The sequence below is a fragment of the Microtus oregoni genome, unplaced genomic scaffold (genome assembly GCF_018167655.1).
Source record: "Microtus oregoni isolate MIOR12 unplaced genomic scaffold, Mior012 000020F_ref0000438, whole genome shotgun sequence".
In the NCBI taxonomy this organism is placed as follows: domain Eukaryota; kingdom Metazoa; phylum Chordata; class Mammalia; order Rodentia; family Cricetidae; genus Microtus; species Microtus oregoni.
In genome coordinates, this window is record NW_024543079.1 from 17,480,118 (window position 1) to 17,504,751 (window position 24,634).

Below are 24,634 nucleotides of genomic sequence, written 5' to 3' on the forward strand. Positions count from 1 at the left end.
TAGGATTCATAACAGTAACAAAATTACAGTTATGAAGTAGCAGTGCAATAATTTTATGGTTGGGGGGGTCACCACAACCCGTGGAACTGTGTTAAAGGGTCCCAGCCCTAGGAAGGTTGAGAGCCGCTGCTCTAGCCTGATCTGTAGTCCCCACGCGAGCACAGAGCCTGACATATGCTAGGCCCCCCGTCAGGACAAGGATTCCACCCATTTTGCTCATCTTTTCTATGAAGTATCACTTTAAATTAAATTTTTAGATAACAATAGAGAAGGCAGCCACAAACCAGAGAAGCAATTCCATTCAGGTCCTGCTTGCCAAACCAGGGAATTGGGATGGGGTGTGGTACATGGAGCGGTTATATAGCACACAGCTGACTCTGGAAACTGCATCACAGAAAGACCCACAATGGCATGCATGGGTGATAACCACCAAAAACTGCCTTGTTGGAGCCTCCCTTCTGTGAGCCTTTCCCTCCTCCTCTGTTTCAGCTGCTGCGGAGGCCGTGTGTGACTGAGGTGACAGGAGGGAGTGTGGGCAGGTGAGGTTTTGATGACTCCCAATACTTTCATGAGGGATTATCAATGAGCCCATCTGTGAAAGTCTCATTCTAGGAACCATGCTGCTAACATCATCAATACCACCATCAACCAGTACCTCCACCACCAGTACCACTACCACCTCCACCACCACCACCACCACCATCACCACCACCACCCACCACCACTACCACCATCACTACCCACCACCACCATTACCATCACCACCACCATCACTAACACCACCATCACCACCACCATCACTAACACCACCACTACCACCACCATCACCACCACCATCACCACCACCATCACCACCACCACCATCACCACCATCACCACCACCACCACTACCACCACCATCACCACCACCACCACCACCATCATCACCATCACCACCACCACCACCACCATCACCACCACCACCATCACCACCATCACCACCATCATCACCATCACCACCACCACCACCATCATCACCACCACCACCATCACCAACATCACCACCACCACCACCATCACCACCATCACCACCACCATCACCACCACCACCACCATCATCACCACCACCACCACCATCACCATCACCACCATCATCATTACCACCACCATCACCACCACCATCACCATCACCATCACCACCACCACCACCACCATCACCACCATCACCACCATCATCACCACCATCACCACCACCATCACCACCACCACCACCACCACCACCATCACCACCACCACCATCACCACCACCACCACCACCACCACCACCACCATCACCACCATCACCACCATCACCACCACCATCACCATCACCATCACCACCACCACCACCACCACCACCATCACCACCATCACCACCATCATCACCATCACCACCACCATCACCACCATCACCACCACCATCACCATCACCACCACCATCACCACCACCACCACCACCACCACCACCACCATCACCACCACCACCACCACCACCACCACCACCATCACCACCATCACCACCACCACCACCATCACCACCATCATCACCATCACCACCACCACAACCATCACCACCACCATCACCACCACCACCATCACCACCACCATCACCACCACCATCACCACCACTACTACCACCACCATCACCATCACCACCACCATCACCACCACCACCATCACCATCACCACCACCACCATCACCACCACCACCATCATCATCACCACCACCACTACCCCCACCATCACCACCACCATCACCACCACCACCACCACCATCACCATCACCACCACCATCACCACCACCATCTGTGGGCATTGCCTCTTCCAGCTGTGTGACTTTGGGCAAGCTACTGAGCCTCAGAGTGTCCTCCACAAAGAGGGAGCTAGTCATGCCTTGTGGGGTGGTTGCCAGAGTGGAATGCAGTCACAGGTGCCAAGGACTGAGGAAGTCACCCCTGCACACTGAATTTCAGTTGCACCAACTGGACGTATCCACAGTTGGCTTTTATTGGCAATGTCGCCATACAGAAAGACTAGAAACTGCACAAAAGTATCACTGTGTGCTGGCTTTAGATGCCTTAAATGGCGCATTTCGTTCTGCTTGGCACATGCTTCTGCTGAATGAGCAGCAGTTAGAGCATGGTTCCTCCTGGCTCCTAGTTAGCTCGTGCAGCCTGTTTTCTAGAAAATAAAAGTGTGCTCTTACAAAATCACACAGCAGACACAAATGCCTGGGCACCAACGAGCTGACATGACACTTTACCATTTTATCCGCCCACATCCTCACAGCAAACCAACGCAACATCTGATCCAGTATCCAGTGGTAGATGGTTCTTCTCATTTGTTTTGCTTTGTTTTTTTTTTTTCCTCTGTGTTTTGAGGCAGGATTTCTTTGTGTAGCCTTAGCTGTCCTAGAACTTGCTCTGTAGACCAGGCTGGCCTCGAACTTACAGAAATCCTCCTGCCTCTGCCTCCCGAGTGCTGGGATTAAAGGCATGCACCATCACTGCCCAGATATTTTAATTTTTTTCCATTTCATTTTTAAAATCTCTCCTGTCTCCTTTCTCTGGAACAGTCTCCTAACTTTTCTTACTTTAACAACCTTGACTTCAGTGCTTCCTTTGGTTTTGAGGCAGTACCTTGGTTGGTACTTGGTTGGTAGCCCAGCCTGACCCTCCAGTCTCTGCCTCCCCAGGGCTGGGAATTCAGACACACCCTGCCTGATAGTCTTTGAAGACTACAAATCATTTTATTCTTCTGTTGTTTGTTCACAATTAGGTTCAGATCAGGTACTTAGAGCAGGAAGCTTGGTGGCAGCGGAGGGGTGGTGGTGGTGGTTGTGGTGGAGGTGGTGGTGGAGGTGGTGGAGAGGGTGTCCATTTGTCTCATTTTTGATCTATTCGGTTTGGTCAATGATGAGGTGGCATTTGCCTGACAGCTCTCATACTTTCTGCCTCATAATGACATCAGATGTCACTGTGATCTGAGCAAAGAAAGAGCCAGCAGGGGACAAGAATTCAGCACAGTGCAGCTAGGCAAGCCTCCTTTCCCTGCCCAGCCAGGCCCCTTCCAACACCCCCATCTCTCACCTCCCACCTGTCTCTCAATACACAGGTGAGCTAAAATACCCGTGGATCTGGTTGTCGGGCTCAGCCGAATGTGACATATTCCTCTCCTTTGCTTTATTTTGCTCACATTTTGGAGTCTTTTTTGTACCTAAAAAGACTCCTCTAATTTGCCTTAGGTCTTCAGGCCCCCCTGTAGGACCTACCATACCAGGTAGCGTGACCTCTGTCCTGACCCTCCTTACTGGGCATGACGTCCAGGCCCTCATACATGTAAACAAGGACTCCACCACTCAGCTACAGTTACAGCCTTTCACTTCCAAGGGGAAAGAACCTGAGGTTTGAAAAGGGTAAGGACAGGTCCTCAAGGTCAGAGGCAATGTGAGCCTGGAAACCAGCTTGCTTTCCCACCTCCCACCTCCATACACAGGGAGCCCATGGGTCTTAGCACTGAGAGCTGGGCCTTCCGGGGGCTCCAGCTTAGAGCCCACCCTTAGCTTGGCTGCTCTCTTCTGCCTGGCTATGCCTGTTGGGTCCCCTCTTTGGCTTTCATTAGGGTCTCCCCTCCGGCATCCTGCTGTGCCGGTCTTGGGAGCCCTATTGATCCTCTGACAGTCCAAGACAGATTGGCCAGGCTGTGTACTCAGGTGCAGCGTGCGCACATGGAGACCAGATGAGGAGGCACTGCAGGGGCCAGGGGCCCACTGTGGTGGGAGATGGAGCACCGAGGAGGGTAAGACCGAGCACCCTGGACACCTGCCTGCTCCCCCTACATATTCCCACCCTTCCTGATGTTCTTGGTTCCCCCTCTCACCAGGCTTGGACAGAGAAGGACCTGAAGTGGACTTGCCCAGTACTGCTTTGGAAGGCCTGGGTGTGCAGCAGCTGAGTGGAGCCGGATATGGGGTAAACCTGAATTCTAACCCGTGCAGATTCTCTGCAAGACGGGTGGATGGAAGCTCTTCATAAGTCTCGGTTTCCCCGGTGCTATAAGGAGGAAAATCATTTCAGGAGGCCTATCAGACAGAGGGGTGTGGCCAGCAAGTGTCCCCTCCCCCTTTGCTGGCTTTTCAGGACTCCTTGCAGTTTCCTATCCAGCTGTGGAAGCCCCCAGACACAGTGAACCCATCTGAAGCTCTCCCTGGCCTTGAGGGCGTTTCTTTGCTCCCGTGGCTTCAAAAGGACAGAAAGGACCTTAGAATGAGGGGTCTGCCCAGATGTCCCATGACACTCCAAGAAGCCTTTGCTAGCCCTGTGTGCAGTGCAAAGGGGCCTGAGCCCAGAGGGGACCCTGAGGTGGGGCTGTCTGAGGATAGGGACCTCAGTGAGGGAGAAAGTCTCACGCAGGCCCTGTGAGCAGGAGAGGGGATCCAGGCTTAGTGAGGTAAGCAAGACTACCATGGACTCCAAGAGAAACTGTGAGTAGGGTCAAGTCAACTTGTCACAACCAAGAAGAGGGACACTCAGCTGAGGATTTGCTTCCACCAGACTGGCCTGTGTGTTGTCTGTGGGGCATTTTCTGACTGTTGGTTGATGTTGAAAGGCCCTGCCCACTGTGGGTGGTACCATCCCCTGGCAGGTGGGCCTGGGCTGCACAAGAAAGGTAGCTGAAGGTTAGCCAGAGGCAAGCAAGCAAGGAGGCAGTTTGTTCCTCTGAGGTTTCTGCTTCAAGCTCCTGCCTTGGCTTCCTGGTGGGCTGTAACTTGTAAGATGAACTTAAACTCTTCCTCCCTAAGTTGCCTTTGGCTATGGTGCTTAACATAGAAACAGAAAGCAAACCAGGACAAGGGCAGGGAAAGGTGCTTGTCACCAAGCCTGGGGACTTAAGTTAGATCCTGGGCAGCCATGTAAAGGAAGGAGAGAACAGACTCCAACAAAATGTTCTCTGACTTCCTCCACATGTGCACTGAAGCATAGCCACGAGTGAGCTGTCACATGCGGTCACTCATGTTGTTATGCACGCACGTGTGCGCTCACGCACGCGCGCGCACACAGACACACACACACACGGTAGGTAGGAAAAAATTTAAAACAAGCAAAACAGGCACTCACTGCTTGCATTCCTTCTCTGTGAAGCTATGAAACCAATGTGTGCTTCTATTACTAGGTCCATCTAAAAGACAAAGGCTTTGTGCATATTAATTTTGTCTTAAAGATTCTATTTTCTGTCCATCCATCAACTACAAACTTTACTGTATGGTAGACATTTTTTGGGACTTTGACTAACTCCTCAGAACATCTGTACAGCTGTTGAACATTGCAATGGAAGTCTGGCTTCTTCATGGCAGGGAGAGCTGTGCTGGGGCATGAGTCCGTTAGGCCTGATCCTACGGGGTCTGACAGTCCCTCTGTCCCCTTCGCCCCTCTCTGCAGGGATGCTGGTATGTTTGGTGCCCCCAGCAGGGTTGGAGGGTGAGACTTAAGTATAAATAAATAAACAGGGAACAGATGGTGTCGGGGAGGGGGCAGGCCAGGGCCTCCTACTTCTCCCTGGGAAAACACTGCTGGCCTGGCAAATGGATTCCAGACTCTGGCTGGGAGTCTCTCTCCAGGTTCCCTCTTGCCTGCTGTTCCAGGACCCACCTGGCACTCGGGAGAAATGGTGAGGTGGGGTCCTGAGTCCTGGGTTCTGGCTAGCCTGCATTTCTCTCTTCTCCTGTGTGTCCTTGAACAAGTTTCATTACTTCTCTGGGCTTCCATTTCCCTATCTCTCCAGGAAGTAGAAGGAGAACCCAGGCTGACAAGTTCCTGTTCACAGGCCCCTCTTCTGGAAAGCCTTCCTTGATTAATACAGGCAGACCCTTAGAGCAACAGCTCAGCAGCGTGAGAAGGACATGGGTGTTTGAATCTTTTATGTGCACGTGCGTGTGTGTGTGTGTGTGTGTGTGTGTGTGTTGGTGGGTATCATGCACGTGTGTGTGCATATTCATTGGAGGTCAGAAGTAAACCTGGAGCGTTATTCCTCAGGAGCCATTAACTGTGTTTTTTGGATAGTTTCTCACTGGTTTGGGTTTGCCAATTTGTCTAGGCTAGCTGGCCAGTGAGCCTCAGGAATCTGCTCGTCCCATCCTCCCCAGTACCAGGATTACAAGTGTGTGCCACCCAGCTTTTTAAAGTGGGTCCTAGGGTATCTAATTCAGGTTTTCATGTGTGTGTGGCATGCAGTTTTACTAGTGAAGCTAACCCTCCAGCCTTCTGACTTTCTCTTTATAGTTCTCCACTCAATGTCAGTAGATCCTTGTTGGGGATCTGTTATGTGCCTGCCACCAGACCACTCAGGTCACCAGGCTTGTGCGACTTTTACCCAGTGGGCCATCTTCCCTGGCCTGGCATCGTCTGTCTAACACGTGTGGCTCCAGTGCCCTCTCATCTGGACTCTCGGCTTCTGCAGGCATTGTCTTGTCTTGTTTCTACTTCACTCCTGTGTTCTGTTTTCTTTGGATGTGATGAGGTTTCTGGCTTCCTCCTTCCATCAGCAAGGGTTTCAGCTGTCTTCCCACTCTGTTGATGTGGTCCTGGTGACTGAACCCTGAACCTCACACATGCTGGGCAAATGCTCTATTACTGAGCTACGTCCCTCTGTACATTATGGCAAAAGGATTTGGGGGACTTCAGTACAGACTCATGGGGTGACCTAGTCTAGGCTCAGCATTTGGCTGCAGCCATGACACTATGGCTGTGTATATCTGTCAAAATGTTTGGAGCTGGGCAGACAGCTCAGCAGTCAAGACAACTGGCTGCTTTTCCAGAGTGTCCGGGTTCAATTCCCAACACCCACATGGCGGTTCACAACTGTCTGTAACTCCAGTTCCATGGGATCTATTGCGTTCTTCTGCCCTCCCATGGGCAGTAGGTATGCACAAGGTATATGAACATACATGGAGGCAAAATAACCATATATATAAACTAAATAAACAAAATTAAAACAAAAACAAAAATGTTTTCTAACACTTAAAATGAGAGCATTTGTTGCATGGAATTGTACCTCAAAAGTGGCTTTAAAATATATGCATTTAAATTTAAAGTCAGGGTGCTGGAAAGACAGCTCAGGGGTTAAGGGCACTGGCTGGATGTTCTTCCAGAGGACCCGGGTTCAATTCCCAACACCCACACGGCAGCTCACAATTGCCTATAACTGCAGCTCAGGGTTATCTGATGCCCTCTTCTGCTCCTCAGGATTCTGTATGCATGTGGGGCACATAAGCGCTCTCTCTCTCTCTCTCTCTCTCTCTCTCTCTCTCACACACACACACACACACACACACACAAAAGATAGTTAAAAAATAAATTTAGAAGCCAGACTCCCATTGCAATGTTCAACAGCTGTACAGATGTTCTGAGGGAGTAGTCAAAGTCCCAAAGAATGTCTGCCATACAGTGAAGTTTGTAGTTGATGGATGGACAGAAAATAGAATCTTTTAGACAAAATTAATATGCACAAAATCTATGTCTTCTAGATGGACCCAGGAACAGAAGCACACATTGGTCTCATAGCTACACAGAGAAGGAATGCAAGCAGTGTGTGCCTGTTTTGTTTGTTTTTAAATATTTCCTACCTATTTTGTGTGTGTGTGTGTGCGTGCGCGTGAGCGCACACGTGCGTGCATAACAACATGAGTGACCGCATGTGACAGCTCACTCGTGGCTATGCTTCAGTGCACATGTGGAGGAAGTCAGAGAACATTCTGTTGGAGTCTGTTCTCTCCTTCCTTTACATGGCTGCCCAGGATCTAACTTAAGTCCCCAGGCTTGGTGACAAGCACCTTTCCCTGCCCTTGTCCTGGTTTGCTTTCTGTTTCTATGTTAAGCACCATAGCCAAAGGCAACTTAGGGAGGAAGAGTTTAAGTTCATCTTACAAGTTACAGCCCACCAGGAAGCCAAGGCAGGAGCTTGAAGCAGAAACCTCAGAGGAACAAACTGCCTCCTTGCTTGCTTGCCTCTGGCTAACCTTCAGCTACCTTTCTTGTGCAGCCCAGGCCCACCTGCCAGGGGATGGTACCACCCACAGTGGGCAGGGCCTTTCAACATCAACCAACAGTCAGAAAATGCCCCACAGACAACACACAGGCCAGTCTGGTGGAAGCAAATCCTCAGCTGAGTGTCCCTCTTCTTGGGTGTGTCAAGTTGACAACCAAGATTCGCTTTAGCAGCCCTCCACCTGGGAGCAGCCTGAATGCCCACCCTCTCACCCCAGGTGCTGTACTTCAGCTGCTTCTGCTTAACCACTCTGCCCAACAGGCTCTGACTGACCAGAGCTTATATCCTGGAGGGACAACAGAAAGAAAAGAAGGACACAGGCTTAGGGACAAAATAGCTACATATAAAAAGGAAAAGAAACAGGGGCGTGGCTTCTGGGGATATCTATCTATCTATCTATCTATCTATCTATCTATCTATCTATTGAGAGAGGGAGGGGGTAAGGGAGTCCTCTCAGGGAGGAGACATTTCAGTTGACCACTGAAAGATGTCATCGATAAGTTGGGCTACACCAAGGAAGAACATTTTAAAGGTGCGCGGGGGAGGCGGGGCGCTGGGGGTGAGAGACTTAGAAAGACCCTGAGGTCGGGATGCCTGGGAGGCAGCCAGCTTCAGTGGAATGGAGTGAGCTGACGGGCTGTCATTTAGAGTGTTGATTTTGAGGAGCTGGGAATGGTTTCTAAATGTGACCTTCAAACACTTTCAGGGAACCAACCCTACGAAACTAAAACTTTAGTAGGTACTCTATGCATACTGAATTAAGTGGAAGGTCCACTCCTTTAATCACTGGGCATTTCCTAGAGCAATAGGCCTTCAGGAGACACAAGCCTGTGGTTGGATCAGATGAGCTCCAGGTGTCCTCCAAGACAGACTCCTGGACCTCATCTATGTGAGCCTTGGGTTTTCATCCGCAAGGTTGAGGTGGCCACGGCACCTTCCTCATGGTGTCATTGTGAGGAGCAAAAGATCGCAGGTGGAGAAAAAACGCAGAAAACTGTGTGTGCTTAAATACAGAAGAGCAGGAGAGAGGACAGGACAAGGGGGTAGAGACTCCCCCTGCAACCCTGCTGCCCAGGCAGCTCCCAGCTGGAAAGGCCAGGGTCCTGAGAGGGCAATCAGAGCTGGATCTGGAGGGAGGGTGTGACCACTGGGTACCCACCCATACCCCAGGGTACCACTCAGTCAGTCCTCTGGCTCTCTTTTATTTTCCTTTTCCTTTTATCTAAGACAAAAGCAAACAGATTCAGAAATCCGAGCTCAGTGATCCCCAAGACACAAGCGAGCCCTCCAAGTCCTGGGTGACTTATCTTGAAGGTGGCACGTGATGCTTTTATTTGTGTGTGATTGGTTGGTTGGCTGGGAATTTTAGATGGGGTGTTTCTATGCAGCCTGTGCTGACCTCTTGATCCTCCTGTCTCAGTCGCCTTGGACTACAGACATGAACTACCATTCTCGGTTTCTCTTGGGTTTTTAGAGCTGTATTTCTTTCTTTCCCTACCCTTTGGGCTCCTGGGAACTGGGCCCCACTGTGTGTCCTGTTTGGTTGAGTCTCTTAGGGTGCTAGCTGCTGACTGAGGCTCATGCCATGATATTCCTTGGATCTAGTCCCAGCCACAGGCAAGCCCCTGGCTCCTCCCTGAAAACCCAAGATCCTGATTACACTCCTTTGGCTGCTGGCACAAGCGCCAGGCATCACCTGGGTGGTGAAGACAGTGCTTCCTCAGGTTAAGCCTCGGCCTCGCTTCCCATTCCTCTCAGAGGCCTCAGGCAGGCCATGCCCTTCCACAGCTTAGAGCATAAGAAAATCTGTACACTTGCTATTTAGGGGAAAGGTCTTTGGGTTAGGGCAGAATCTCTTTATTTTCTATAAGTCTGAGGGCTGCTGAAGCCCCCTCTAAAAAGTCCTAAAAGTATTGGGGTTTCTGGATAGACCCATTCAGGCCAGGCACCTGCCTCCAGCAGCTGCTCATCTGAGCAGGGCTAAGACAGGTAAGAAATACAGTTCTAAAAACCCAAGAGGAAGCAGGTATGGTAGTCCTTGCCTGTAGTCCCAGCACTGAGGAGGCTGAGACAGGTCAAGCAAGAGGGCCAGCATGGACTATATAGAAGCACCATGGGGGAAGAGGGGAATATCATTGTACATGGCCTTCCTTTATAGACAGGAAACTGAGACTTGGAGAGGTTCGTTTATGTCCAGGGCAGCTGGAGACTGGGTTTTCTCCTCTGTTAAATGAGCGGTAAAATTACCTCTGCCAAGGTGACCCGGACACTTCAAGGCAGAAGACAGCCATAGAACCCCACACTACCACTGACACATAGTAGGCACCCAGTCAGTGGTTCTTACTGTTCTCAACAGGGATGACGCTCACAAGAGCTGGTAGCTAGTCAGTGGCACAGACCTTGGAACCCAGGACTGCCAATCTGAAGGGACTAGCCACAAAGCAAAACAGCGGCTAAAGCGGCACCATGAACAATTTTAGTGTTTCTCACCCCAAACCGGTAACCCCAAGGTGGTGCATTCAGTTGTCGGGTGGCTACACCTGCCTGGCATCCAGCTCCAGCCTTCAGCGCAGAGACGGCAGGGGCCAGGCAGGCGGCTCGCAGGCGGCCCCGCGGCTGTGTGCAGTCTGTGCCTGGAAGACATTACACGGCTGTCGGCCGGGGGGCGTCGCCGGGAGTTCCGGAGGGGGTCCCGGAGGCGGCCGCGCCGGGGAGGGGACAGCCGGCCACAAAGCGTGCTTTGTTCTTCTTCCCTCCCCCCGGAGCTGGAACCAATGGATTGGCGGCAGCTGAGGTCATCTCCCAGGCAAAGCCGGGGGGTCAGGCTCAGGATGGGGCCCCAAGGGCAAGAGCCTTCACGGGCCCCCGTGTAGGGCGGAGCCAGCTGGAGCACCCAGGCAGGTGGCTGCTTGTTTGGGGACTCAGTTTCCGATCTGTGCAACTAGTAAAATCAGGTCTGTCCTGCGCTCCTCTAGGGCTGCCTGTAGGGCTGGAAATTTAGGCTGCGTCCTTTACAAAAGGGCGAACCTGGAAACAGGTGTGGTGGATATACCCAACCACGAAGTTTGGAGGTCTCCCAGGTTCCTTCCAGGTCAGGGCAGTCATCACCTCTCCAAGTTCCCCTTTGACCCAGACTAGGCCCCCATCCAAGCCTGGTGCTCTGGGGTCCAGGGCAGTGGTGCAGGGACCACCCAGGGAGTCTATTCAAACTTCAGGCTGCCTGGGACTGAGTACCCTCACCTAGCAATTGGCCACCAGAGTTCCTTCAGTCCCTCACCCCACCTCTGCGCAGGCAGGTGCCTCTCTCTGAGACAAGCTCTTAATGCTGGGCACAAAGCATTGTGTTTTGTCAAGCTTAGGGAGACCCAGCAAGTGACCCAAGTGTATGAATTTTCCTTTTTAAATATTGTGTTTTATTTTTAACTATATGTATGTTTGTATGTGAGTGTGTGCTCTTGAGTGCAGGTGCCCGAGAGGCTGGAAGAGGACATCAGATCCCCTGGAACTGGAGTTACAGGTGATCGTGAGCTGCCTGGCTAGGGGCAAAGGCTCATAGCTTTCTGTTGTTCTCAACCATGATCGTGGTCCAAGAGCGGGCTGGAGTTTGGAAGAAGAGTCCCCAAGCTCTGTCTGGGTAGCATTTGGATCGTCTCCTCTGGAGAGGTCACCAATAAGGAGAAACTACTTAGGAGGCTATGTGTCACCAGGCTCTTGTGTTTTTAGGTGTCCAGCTGACAGAACACAACAGGGGATGTGGGGATCACACATTACACACGAGGACAATGGGCTCCCCAGGGTCCACTAACAGGAGAACGTCTAGATACATCATTATATTCATACCCCGAACACCAGGCAGTCATAAAAAAGAATGGCCTCTCTCATGTGGGATGTATTTGTTCAACAGCTGTCTGAAGAACACCTACTAAGGGGCTAGGCACTGCTCTCAGTGCTGGGCTTAGGGTGATGAGCAGGGAAGACCCACCACGATTTCCATCCCAGTGGGCAAGGAGGACATCAGCGGGAACCCAAGAGAACCATAGAAAGAAATGAAGAAAATAAAAGGAAAGGGAACAACAGATGGGGGAAGGCCTTCAGGAAAAGGCCATGGAGCAGACTCCAGTCTGAGAGTCCTGGAGGGGAGTTCACCTGCCGGTGCAGGTGGTGGCCAGTGCCAAAGACACCATTCTGAAACAATGTTTTGAAGGGGGGGGGGGGGAGGCTGTAGAGATGGCTCAGTGATTGAGAGCACTGGCTGCTCTTCCAGAGGACTATAGTTCAAGCCCCAGGATCTTCACAGTGGCTCACAAGTGTTTGTATACAGTTCCAGAGGACCGATGTCCTCTTCTAGCCTCCGTGGGCACCAGACACACATGTGATGCACAGACATGCATGTAGGCAAAACACCCATACACAGAAAATAAAAATAAATTAATATGGGGGGGGGGAGACTGGGGCTGGAGAGATGGCTCAGTCAGGAGATTACTGGCTGTGCAATCATGAGTTCAATTCTCCAAGAAGTCATCAAAAAGCTGGGTGTGGTTCTGTATGCCTATAATCCCAGTGCTGGGGAGGTAGAGGCAGAAGGAGCTTGCCGGCCAGCTGGCCTAGCTGAATGGGTGAGCTCCAGGTTCAGGGAAAGATCCTACTGGGACAGCATTTGAACAGTTACATAGTGAGACTCTGTCTCAAAAAATAAGGTGGAGGGGGTCGGAGAGATGGCTCAGCCCTTAAGAACATCATATACTGCTCCTCCAGAGGACCCGAGTTCAATCCTCTGTATCCACATCAGGAGGTTTGCGATCACTGATGACACTAGCTCCTGGGGGATCTGCAGGCACCTGCACTCACGCATGCATACATACACACACTTCTAAATAATGAAAGAAAAACCTTAAAACAACCCGGCGAGTGACTGAGGAAGATACCTAACATTGACCCCTGGCTCCACCAAACACCCCCCCCCCAAAAGTGTTCTAAACTTGCACAAATGTGTATTTTTCTGTTCAGCAGGCAGGCAGACTTCTGGAAGGGCATGTGCCAGAACTCGTTTGCACTAAAATACCAAAGGGACAAACAGGTCTAGGACCATGATGGACTTCAGCCTGTTCCTAGTGTTTTAACTGAAAATATTTAGTTATCTAAGCTCTTCGTATCTCTAAGGCGTTTTGGGGGAGTTTCATAAAGTAGCCCAGGCTTACCCTAAACTTGAAATATTCTTACCTCACCCTTCGAGATGCTGGGATTACAGACATGCACCCATTAATTCATGTCTAATATTAGTAAAACTGAGAAAATCTAACTCTACCGTGGAGGGCTTGGTTGCAGGGCCTTCAGGAGCCTCCAGGACATCCCCTGCACACTACCTTTTTTGAAGGCAGGGGAAGGGATACTATGAGGATCCAGAGGAAGCTCATGGCCCAGCTTGGAGGAGTGCCCCTCTGTGGAGGAACCCAGCACCCCTAAGTTACAAGTACAGGGCAGTCAGGATGAGCAGCACCCGAGGGCCTGGCTCAGACGTCAGTCTCAACAATCCCTCTCTCAACCATACCCTCCCACCCAGTGTCTTCCCCCAGACGCAGCTCTAGTCTAGGGACGGGAAAGCAGCGCCACTTGCTGGTGCAGGAGGAAAATGCAGCTCAGTACCAACTGACAACCAGAGTCCTTCTCTCCCTGTCCGGCCTCTTTCTCTGAACCAGTATGTCAGTCAAGTGCTCTAACAGCCAAGTGACAACCCCTACCCTTACCCCTTTCTATTGTTATGTACAGGGAGGATTTTACTAAAGTGTTCAGGGTGGCCTGGAACTCGCTATGCTGCCCACGGGGGTCTTGATGTTGAACTTGTCATTTGGTCTCAACCTCTCGAACGCGCAGGGATTACAGGCATGGGCCATGCTTGGCTTCCAGCTGTTTTTTCTTAAATGACCTGTGTCTCCACCTCTTTGGGCCTGATGGTTGGGTTCCTCCAAACAGAGTCTGGATCTGAGGTACTGACTCAGATACCTCAGTTCAGCAGGTGCCCAAGGGTTTCTTCCCTGGAGATAGCGGCACTTCAGGACAGCACTCTGCAAGACCATCCTCTGCCATCCTGACTCTGGTCACAAAGTTAGAGCTGCAGAGGCCCTCTGCCTACTTGGAAAATCACATACACCTCTGCCCTCCTGCCAGGTATGGGAAGTACCTGCTCAAGCTGCTCCAGAGCCCAAGTATCCTGAACACGGCCCAAGAAGCAAGCTGCATCATCTGGTTACAGAGTCCTGGCTGTTCCCTTAGTAGTAGCTGTTCCTGAGGACCTTCTAGAAATATGTGTTCCTGGGCTCCCAACTGTTTAGAAATGCATGTTCCTGGGCTCCAGACCTGAAGCTCCAGGGGCAAGGTCTATCAAACAAACCCAAAAATGCTGGGCTAAAGCCATTACATTATTGTGTGTGTGTGTGTATTTTTTTTAATTAAATAAACTTTTATTTTGGAATGACTTTAGATTCACAGAAAAGTTGCAGACTAAAGAGTTCCCATACATTTTTCACACAGCCCCCCCCCCCCCCCAGGAGTCTGTTGCCCAAACTGGAAGATAACTAAAACCCAGACAGAGTAAGTTCCTGGTTGACCCACTAATGCTTCCCCATCCCTTTTTGGTCTCAAGATTCGATCCAAGCACCATGTTGCATTTTATCCCTTTCAGTTTCATTGGCTGGGATACTCGGTGGGCAGGAAAGCTGTTGTCCTGGCTACTGAGCTGGGGAAACGGAGAGTGACAAGTGACTAAGACTCTCTGGGCGGTGCAAGTGCCACCTTGCTCTGCTGCTTCCTCTACCTTTCCTCAGCCTCCAGGACTCTCACTTTGCAGGAGCCCCCCTGGAATGCCCCATTCTGCTAGAGAGTCATCCTTGAGGGTGGGGTACCCAGCTCTTGGAGACACCATGCCACGACTTCTTCTAGGTCCCACGGACAGCACCGTAACTTAAAGGCTAAGACTTGGCACGGTCCTTTGTGTGAGGAGGGCTTATGGGTAGGAGTAAGTCCAAGATTCATCTGTGCAATAGCCCCGTGTTCTTTATAGTTCCTCCCGTTGAGAGCTGGGGTCCATTTGTGCCCCTTGAATCTGAGGAATGAACTTAGCAGCAGTGACATCATCCTGGCATAAGGGTCAAAGAAATCTTGTCACCTTAAAATAACAAAACAATAACTAACAATAACAAAACAAACCTACGCTGTGGGTGCTTTGCTTGTTCACGTATGTCTGTGTTCTATGTGTCTGGTGCCCACAGAGGTGAGAGAGGGTGCCAGGTCATCTGGAACTGGGACTAAAGTCTTGAGTCACCATGCAGGTACTCTTAGCTGTGAGCCACCGCTCCAGTGCCTGTCTTGTCCCTATTACTCTCTTTCTTGGGACTCTGAGGCCATCTTGGGAATAAACTTGAGCTGAGCTGCTAGAGAGGCAACAAGGATGGCCAAGCCAATCCAGCCAACACATGCTACAAGAATGAAGGTGATCCTAGCCCAGCCAGTCCCAGCTCATGAGCAGGACAGGGCTGTACCAACAGAGCAGCCCAAAGGAGTCTAGCCCCCAGTGCTCACTCACAGAATCATGGGTAATACTGTTAAGTCTGGGAATGGCTTGTTACATTGCAAGGGCTAACTGATACTTCTTCCTCTCCTGCTAACGGGATCCCAATTTGATTGCAGGAAGCACAGTGTCAGTTCCAAGCGATGACCAAAGCAGCCATGCTCAGCTGTGATAGTGTTCCCTCTGCAACTGTGGGTGGCACTGGTGCCTAGCTCTGGCCACGGAAACTGCAGATACTCTGAAAGTGGTTTTCCTTTCTGACAGAAGTTGGTCCAGTGGCTTTCTTCCTTAAACACAGATGTGATTCCTAGAGATATGGTAGCCATCTTGTGACCACAAATAAGGAGCAATGAGGGCCAGGCCAAAGGACTACCTAGAGGAGACTCCACCTTCACCGAGCTGCTTACACAATTCTGTGTGAGTCACCTGTTCCAGGACTCAGGTTACAGGAAAACAGGCCTCTCTCACTTCAGCCACAGTGACCAAGGTTTTCCCCTACAACCAGGTACCAGTGTACTAGATCATGTCATAAAGATAAAGACAGAGGGAGTCCTGCCTCCACAACCAGCTCCTTCAGGGCCAAGGTCACGATGTGATATCTCTTCACAGACAGGAGAGCTGGCCTCCTTCATTCCCCGACCTGGGGGCTAGTGCAGAGGCACCAAGAGGCAGACCTCCCTCCTTAGGTATAAAGAGAACATATCCCCACCCCCCACCCCCGCTACAGCTTCAGCCCGCTTGGGGCCACACAGGTCTTCTGGGCTCTGGAAGGTGGTGCTCATGTGTAAGGGGTGGGGTGACCGGGAGGTTTCTACTGCAAGTCTGGTGTGGATGCGCCCAGGTACACCCTCAGGTCTGAAAGGGTGGACTGCACCAGCTTGGCGGGAATGGTCTCTCTCTGTAGCTGTTGATAGGCTGCATAGCGGTGGCAGCCCCCGAAGGAGTAGTAGTAGTCACCTCCCTGGGCCCCTTTGATCCAGAGGACATCGATGGGGGGCACGCTGTCAGGGTCCTCCTAGAGAAAAAGGTCACAGGATGAGCGAGCATGGCACTATGCTTGAGAACTGGCAAAACATTTCGTTAAGTCAAGTGGAGCTCCTACAGAGAGCGCTCATGCTGGCAGGAGCAGCAGGCTCTCCGCCACCTAGGGGTTCTGCAAGCTGGTGGGTGGCGCCTTGGTAGCTTGGCAATCAGCCTCAAGAGTATTTCCAGCAGAGCAATGGCAGATGCTGTAAGTGAGGGGCTTCCCCCAAACACTAGGTGCCGAGCATTTATCTCTATCCACGTCAACGATCTACCCTGTCTCCACTAGTCCACACTTGGGGGACACAGCACAGCCAAGAACAGTCTCACCCTGAGAGGGTTTCTGTCCTAGGAACAGATTGAAGGAGGAAGTGAATAATGGAGTCACAAACGCTATGATGACATGGGTCTCTCTGAAGTGACCAGAGGTACAAAACCACTTGGGAAGCTACAGAAACTAGATATGAACTAGTTTAGATTAAGAGCCCAGATGCCCGAAAAAGACACACCCATGTCACTACTATGACTGTCATGGCCAGAAGAGACGTCAGGATATATGCAGGTTGTCTGGGTGTAAAGTCTCATTGTATCATCTTGTAAGGGCAAGTTGCTTAAAAAACAAAACAAGAAAACCCAAGCTTCCTGTGCCTCAGTTTCTCCTCGGTACAGGAGGAACGGCAGCTACTTCACAGAGCTGATCTGAGAAGCTGAAATCAGCTTCCGGGTGATCGCAGCACTTTGGGTACGTGCGTCACAGGGTCATTACTTTCAGGGCAAGTCCAAGTGAGGAACCTGAGGCCCAGGGAAGCTCGGTCAGCCCGTCAAGGTCACACGGGGGAAGCTGAGCTCCCGCAGGTCCTGGACCTCGACCCTCGTGCCCTCTCTTCCCCGCGCGGGCCCGGAGGCTCCGCGGGCTCACCAGGATCGTGTCCACGAGGCTCTGCACCTTGGCCGGGTCCAGCACGGATGGCAGCGGCCGGATGAGCACGCTGATTGGCACGTTGTGCACCGCGGCGATGCAGCCCGAGTGGATGCTGCCTCCCTGCGCGCCGCCGGGTTCCTGTCCTTCGGGTGCCCCCGAACCGGTGCCCATCCTGCGGAGAGCTCCACCCGCGCGCAGCCCCATACCGCCTATTTGGCCGCCTGTACCTCCGGCTCGCCTTACCCAGCTGGACTGTACCATCGTGCGGCTGCGGGGGGCGACTGCGCTGCCCTTTCCCGGTCCGAGTGGCTCGGCCTGCAAGTGAGCGTACCCGTCTCCGCGCCGCCTGAGAAGGCTCGGTGTCCCACGTCGACCCAGCCGCCAAATGCCTGCTGCGGCGCCCCGCCACCCCCTTGCGATGCAATCAGTGGACGCGTCCGGCCGCTGACTCAGGGTGAGTCTGCAAGTCGCAGAGCACAGTCGCCGGTGACGCACAAAGCGGTGACTCAGGCCCTAAGAGGCGAGGACGCGGGCGGTCGGACCTGCCCAACAAGGATGAGTTGGCTCTCAGTGGGACCTGGGAACTGTAGCCCCCACGTGGTAAAACAGGAGTGTGGTGACCTTATTCATACTTCCGAGCGACCCTGCCAGCTGGGAACTATGTCAGATCCCATTTTACAGAGGAGGAAACTGAGGCACAGAGAAGTTATGTCGCGATCCTCCCCCCACACACGGTTTGGAGCTAATGAGTGGTCAGCTGAGGCCGAAGTCTGGGCAGCCCTGCTCCACGGACCGCTCTAAATTACCCCGCGGGCTCCCCTGGGCTCAGCGAAAAGAACTAGCCACAGTGCTTTCTGGAGTTGCGCTGATTCTGTGTGGTTCTGCTATGAAGTTCCACGTGTCGCAAATCCTCAAAGTATATCCAGGTAGTAGAAGTAGGTGTGGTTACTGAAGGACCTCCCTAGAGTAGGTCCGCTGGGGGTTTGGTGGGGGGGGGGGGAGGGGACGAGGAAAAGAAACGAAAATCTGGCCACCCGACTACACAGCAAGTGTCCTGCAGGAGCTGTGGTGGGATGCCAACCCGAATAGTTAGTTGCACAGCCCCTCTCCTGTGGCTTGTGCTTCCTACTAGCACGGCTTGTGGTATCCAGCAGTGAGTGTCCCATGAGCGGCTGGGCTATTCCAAGTCAGCCAGGATGCGGTAGAGGCTTTTCCCTACCGCATCTGTTTGGGAAGCTGATACAAGCTTTCCCAGGCCCAAGGGAAGGGAACAGTAAGGCTTTGAAAGAGCTTGGGGATTGGGACCTATGGTAACCTCTGTTAGGAGACACAGCTGCCGATGGAGGTGACCCCTGTAGGTGCTCGGGAAAGAAGCCAGCCAGAAGGTAGACTAGGGTGACGCGGTGGTGTTCCTGCCGAGGATTCTGAATCGCCACGGTGCATCACTCTAGGAATGGAGACCCTACTCCCTGCTCCTTCCTGGGCACGCTTGTACCCTGCTCTGGAACGGAGCAGACACAGCTGTTTGCCTAGGGTGACCTGAGAGGTGATCAAGGGATCACAAAGCAGGACATCAATAAATTACTCTCCTGTTCCAGCTGGAATACATGTGAGGTAAAGTTCCCAGAAAACAACAACAGCCGGGCGGTGGTGGCGCATGCCTTTAATCCCAGCACTCAGGAGGCAGAGGCAGTCGGATCTCTGTGAGTTCGAGGCCAGCCTGGTCTAGAAAGAGCTAGTGCCAGGACAGGAACCAAAAGCTACGGAGAAACCCTGTCTCGAAAAACAAAAACAAAAACAAAACAAAACAACAACAAAACATCTACATTGAACATTCTAGGCTGATGGACAGATCAAAACCTAGTGATTGTGGAGAGGATGGAATGGTGCCGGTCCCGATTAAATATCTGACACTATTGCTATCCTTAACCGTCCTGTCCCCTGTCGCTGTTTATTTCCCATCCTCAATGTAACCTAACTTCCTGTGACTATGACATGAGCTCCTTTAGGATATACTAGCTTTCACAACCCACAAGTTCAGGATGTCACAGACAACATCATAGGTTCTTATCAGGAGCCGTTTCCTCCTAAAATTATTGCAGGAGTCTGCAGAGAACCCCACACCCCCCATTGTATTAAGAACCGTTCTATTGACAGAGCCTACCCCACACCCAATTAGCTGTTAATAGAGAGCTATCTGTTAGCGGAACCGCCCCACATTCCAAACTATCTAGAGAACTAGGTGTGTCAACTCGCGACTTCCTGGCCTACGTGACCGTGGACCATGCAGCAAGATTCTGTGCCCCTGCCCCCATCCCAAGCCAAACTCCTTATCCTATATAAACTGTAACCCTGTCTCTAATAAACGGAGGCTTTGACAAGAACCCCCGCTTGGCCTCCTTCTTCTCTCTCAGCCCATTATCTTCCAGATAGTGCCTCTCCGTGACCCTGGAATAACTGATCAGCCAGGCGGGTTACACCCCTAGACTGAGTAACCCGCCAAGGCGGTTACAGGTTCTTACCTGGCTCTGATGTTCTAACTCACCTGGCACTTCCACGGGTGTATATTTTTTTGTCTTTAAACCTAATTATTTATTTATTCATTATTTATTATTACAGTGTTCTGGCATGTTTGTCTACACAGCAGAAGAGGGCACCAAATCTAATTATAGATGATTGTGAACCACCATGTGGGTGCTGGGAATTGACCTCTCTGAGCCATCTCTCCAGCCCCAGGTGCATATGTTTTTTTTTTTTCAGGTGCATATGTTTTAAGCCATTGGCTAACTTAAAAACTTTTTATTTATTTACTTTATGTTGGTGTCTTATTTTATGCCTGGTATCTGTGGAGGCCAGAAGAGGGCACCAGATCACTAGGGACTAAAGTTACAGAAGCTTGTGGGCCTCTTGTAGGTGCCAGGAATTGAAAGTGGTTCCTCAGGAAGAGCAGCCAGTGCTCTTCACTGCGAAGCCATCTCTCCAGCCCCTACAAGAATATATATTTTCGAAACAGGGTTTCTCTGTAGCTTTTTGGTTCCTGTCCTGGAACTAGCTCTTCTAGACCAGGCTGGCCTCGAACTCACAGTGATCCGCCTGCCTCTGCCTCCCGAGTGCTGGGATTAAAGGCGTGCACCACCACCGCCTGGCTCCAAGAATATATTTTAAGTGTGTTGATTTATCTATTCTCTTTGTTCTGTTACTGCTAATAATTCCTAAAACTGTTGTCATGTTGGAATGTGGACTTTGGGGTGACCTCACACTCCAGAATAAACTCTTAGCTCCTTGGAGACCAGTGCTGTGTGTCTTTTATGTTGCCAAAGGCTCTCACTCCCTGATTCCTACTGCTCCCTGCTCAACTGATAGACTTGGAGGTGAGGCAGTCAGAGAATCCTACGCATGAAACATTTGGACATGCAGGTGACTTTCCCCAAGTGTTTGGAAGCGGAAAGGATTACGGGGTCCTTCAGTCTGTAGCCCCTCCCCAACCTGCTTGGCCGTTTCTCCAGCACAGGCAGTAGGGATAGCTTTCCGTGTTGTTTGCCTCCCCCCAGCCCCACCAGCCTCTTGGTTCCTGTTTTATTTCACATTATTCGTGCTCCAGAAGGGTACCTCATTCTTTGGTGCCTGTTGAGCATTTCTTTGGGGGTGCAGAGGCAGCTTTGCCCTCTATCTGCTTCTCCTCACCGTCTCCAGATAGATGCCAGTGTGAAGTGGGGCTCTCCTTTGCTCACATCCAGGAGAGAGAGGGAGAGACTCTCTCAGCGGTGGTGACATTAAGTGCTTTTGTAGTCAGTCTGACTGGGCTAGCATGAGTCACCCAGGATGACTGGCATTCTCCGGGGATATGCCACGTACTGAGCTGTTTAAACACGGAGTCTGCCACCGAAGGGGATGACTGTGATGAATTTAGAGGGGACAATCAGCCACCCCCAGGAACACAGCCTCCTCTGAGTCACCGGTGTGTGGGTTAGATAGGTGGGCCGATGCCGGGTGAATACGAGGCTAGTGGGTGAGAGATGGATGCTGACAAGGGAAAGATGCAGCAGAGGCCAGGGTGTCAGGGCCCTGTCTCTCCAGCCCCCTCTGACGTTAGCTGCAGTGGTGCCAGAAACTTCGGCAGCAGCTGACTCACTCAGCACCGCCAGTCCTTAACCCAGGTCCCCTGAGCTCCCACGTCGATCTCTGCCTACACACACAGCACATACCAGTGGTGTCGTGTTTACCGTGGGAACAGAACATGCCAATCTTCCACCTGCACAGGTTGGAAATGTTGTAGATGATTTGGGCTTTTCTGGACTGTTCTCAGAGATTAGCGGTAATTGGGCTGCTGTTCTAGTAGAGGCTTCTCAGGCACATCTCAGACTCAGTCTTCCTGCCGCTCGCTCTGCCACATGCCCCCCCCCTCCCCTCCAGCTCACACAGGAGCCTGGAGCCTCAGCCTTTGCTAGTGGGAAACAGGAACTTCAGTTAAGAGGACTGGAACCTTGTCATACCCTATAATTTATCCCCACCTGGGGCTTAAAGTTACACAATATGAGATGTGTGGTCTGGAAGCAGCCACTGTTTGTGCCTCAGTTTCTTAATCTGCAAAATGGACATAGTAGTATCAACCTGTGGAAATTCTGGGAGGTAAAAAGAGACGTATTAGGTAACATTGCTAGACATTGTCTGTCCAACGCCTTGTAAGAGTTCTGTAAATATTAGCTGTTTACATCTTAGGTTAATAACTTGTCTTGAAGGTCTGTCCAGTTCTGCATTTCCATACAGGTCTCCTTGTAGCCATGAGGCCAGATTCCCTATTTTATTTTACTTTCTTTCTTTCTTTTTTTTTTTTTGAGACTGGGTTATCTCTATGAAACCTAGCTGTCCAGGAACTAGCTCTGTAGATCAGGCTGGCCTTGAACTCACAAAGATCTGCCTGCCACTGCCTCCTGAATGCTGTGGGATTAAAGGCATGCGCCACCATGGCCCGGCTAGATTCCCTATTTTCAAACAGGGTCTCACTATAAATTCTCACTGTTGAGAACCTTCTGCCTCAACCTCCTGTGCAGAAGGACTACAGGTGTGCCGTGCCAGCCTAGGCTTAGTCTGGACTCTCATTTGCAAGTGACAGAAAGCTGGTGTGAATCGGTATGCTGAACCCAGGGGTATGTGGTCGCTGCCCTAGCCGTGGGTGAGGCTGAACCTCTCTTCCTCACTCAGTGGAGGGATTAACTCTTGGTAGCAGGAACATGGCTGCCAACAGTGAGGGTGTTTGGCTTCTTATAAAAGAGACCTAATCATAGAAGCCGTGTCTTTTCTCCTAGGAGGTGGAAGAGGAAAAGGAGGAGTCGTCATCATCCGGAAGCCGGAAGGCCGGGGCTGGGATGGCTGTGCCATGGTTACTCAGTGGGCACAGGCCTATCTTTCTGCTCAGCGATTTTGTTTCTAGTGCTTATCTTTGGAGCAAGGTCTAACTTCATGGCCCTTGCTGACCTAGAACTAACCCAGCTCTGCCTCATTGTTTTAAAGAAAGTTTTTAGATTCGCTAGGTCACCTCCTGGTTTAGTATTGCCGCTGGCATACCGGCCAGCTCATGTGAGTCTGAGCTGGAGGGGAGTGGAAACTGAAAAGTAAAGGATGTGACCATCTCTTACTGGAATGCTGTTCCCAAAGTTCCTTGGGAGACCTTCCTTTGGGTATCCTCAACTTGGCCATCCTGACTGCTAGGGCAGCTGGGATATGTAGTCTTTATTCATAAGCCACTCTGCTCGGCTGTAGTGGGAGTTCTCTCACTAAGCGAGGAGTGAGTAGATGCCAGTAAGTAGCCTGCAATCTGAGCTATATCTTCTAAGTTGCAAGTCTCATGGCATAGAGAGAGGGAGGAGCGGACATTTGCAGGACCTACGTAGATGCCTGCATCTGAAAAAAAAAATCAGCTGCTCTTAAAAGCAGGAGCCATTGTCATTAATCATGAATGACTTAAAGGTGTGGAGTTCATCCAAAAGCAAGTACTGGTTGCTATTGTCTTGGCATTGTGCTAGACCCAAAGGGTGTAACGATGTTCAAAAAGACACTGTTGGTCCATTTAATGGAGCTTTTGATCTAGTAGGGGAAGAGAGGGGTGAATGAATAACCCACCAATTCTCGGGAAAGAGTGGTGCTGGTGGGTGTAGTGCCACAGTGGCCTTTGGCTCCTGAGATTGCTTGATGTGCTTGGCAACTATCCAAGCACACCATATAGGGCACAGCTGTAGACCTCAGGGTTTTATTGCTGTCCTGAAGGCTGAGAAGATCAAGAGCAGGGTGCCTTTGCATCGCCCCTCCTGCAGGTGGCTCCACCGGCTTTCACTGGCTGCTGAAATCTTAGCACTTGATGAACTGAGGCAGGGGGATTGGGATTTCAAGGCCAGCCTTGACTGCATATAGAATTTGAGGCCAACCTGGGCTACATGAAAAACTGTCTCAAAAACAAAACAAAACAAAACTCCCAAATCCTGGTCCCCCTTATAATTGTATCAGGAGCCTTTGGGAGGTGAGCGAGTGAATGGGACATGGGGGTAGAGGGCTCGGAAGTTGGATGAATGTGTCATAAGAGAGACTTTGGGGTGTTCTTTCACTCCTTCCACTGTGGGAGGAGACAGCAAAAACAAGCAAAAAGCCAAAAAAAAAAAAAGAGTAGATAAAAACCAAAAAAACACCAGCTCTCTGTAAACTAGTAAGTAGGCTCCTGCTGTATACCAAGAATGTGCTGGCCCTTCTGTGTAGGGCTTCCTATCTTCTGAAACTTTGAGAAATAAAGTTAGGCAGGAAAGCCAAACAGAGAATGATGGGAAGAAGAATGGCAGGGTCAGGGGAGTTGCCAGGAGACACAGAGGGAGCAAGTCATGCTGGAGGACAGGTAAAACCATGAGCTACATAGCAGTACATAGATTAATAGAAATGGGTTAGCTAAAGTTGTAAGAGCTAGTTAATAAAAAGACTGAGCTATTGGCTGAGCTTTTTGTTTGTTTTGTTTTTTTCAAGATAGGGTCTCTGTAGGTTTTGGAGCCTGTTCTGGAACTAGTGGCTAAGCATTTATAATT

The 24,634-nt window shown here is 51.0% G+C and overlaps 1 protein-coding gene across 1 annotated transcript; it reads right to left on the bottom strand.

The window, feature by feature from the left end:
• Window positions 1-14,534: 14,534 nt before the first annotated feature.
• On the bottom strand, window positions 14,535-17,846 carry Srxn1 (sulfiredoxin 1). The gene is made up of 2 exons (XM_041670902.1): window positions 17,568-17,846; window positions 14,535-16,640 (listed from the first exon to the last, which is right to left on the bottom strand). The coding sequence occupies exons 1-2, from the start codon at window positions 17,829-17,831 to the stop codon at window positions 16,437-16,439; spliced, it is 468 nt and encodes a 155-aa protein (XP_041526836.1). The 5' UTR covers window positions 17,832-17,846; the 3' UTR covers window positions 14,535-16,436.
• Window positions 17,847-24,634: the final 6,788 nt, after the last annotated feature.

What these genes read in the sequence shown, in the direction of transcription:
- Srxn1 (XM_041670902.1), bottom strand. Translation starts at nt 17,831, where the DNA reads ATGGTACAGTCCAGCTGGGTAAGGCGAGCCGGAGGTACAGGCGGCCAA. An exon ending in GCCTCGTGGACACGATCCTG is followed by an intron (nt 16,641 to 17,567) that starts GTGAGCCCGCGG and finishes CTTTTTCTCTAG; the next exon opens with GAGGACCCTGACAGCGTGCC.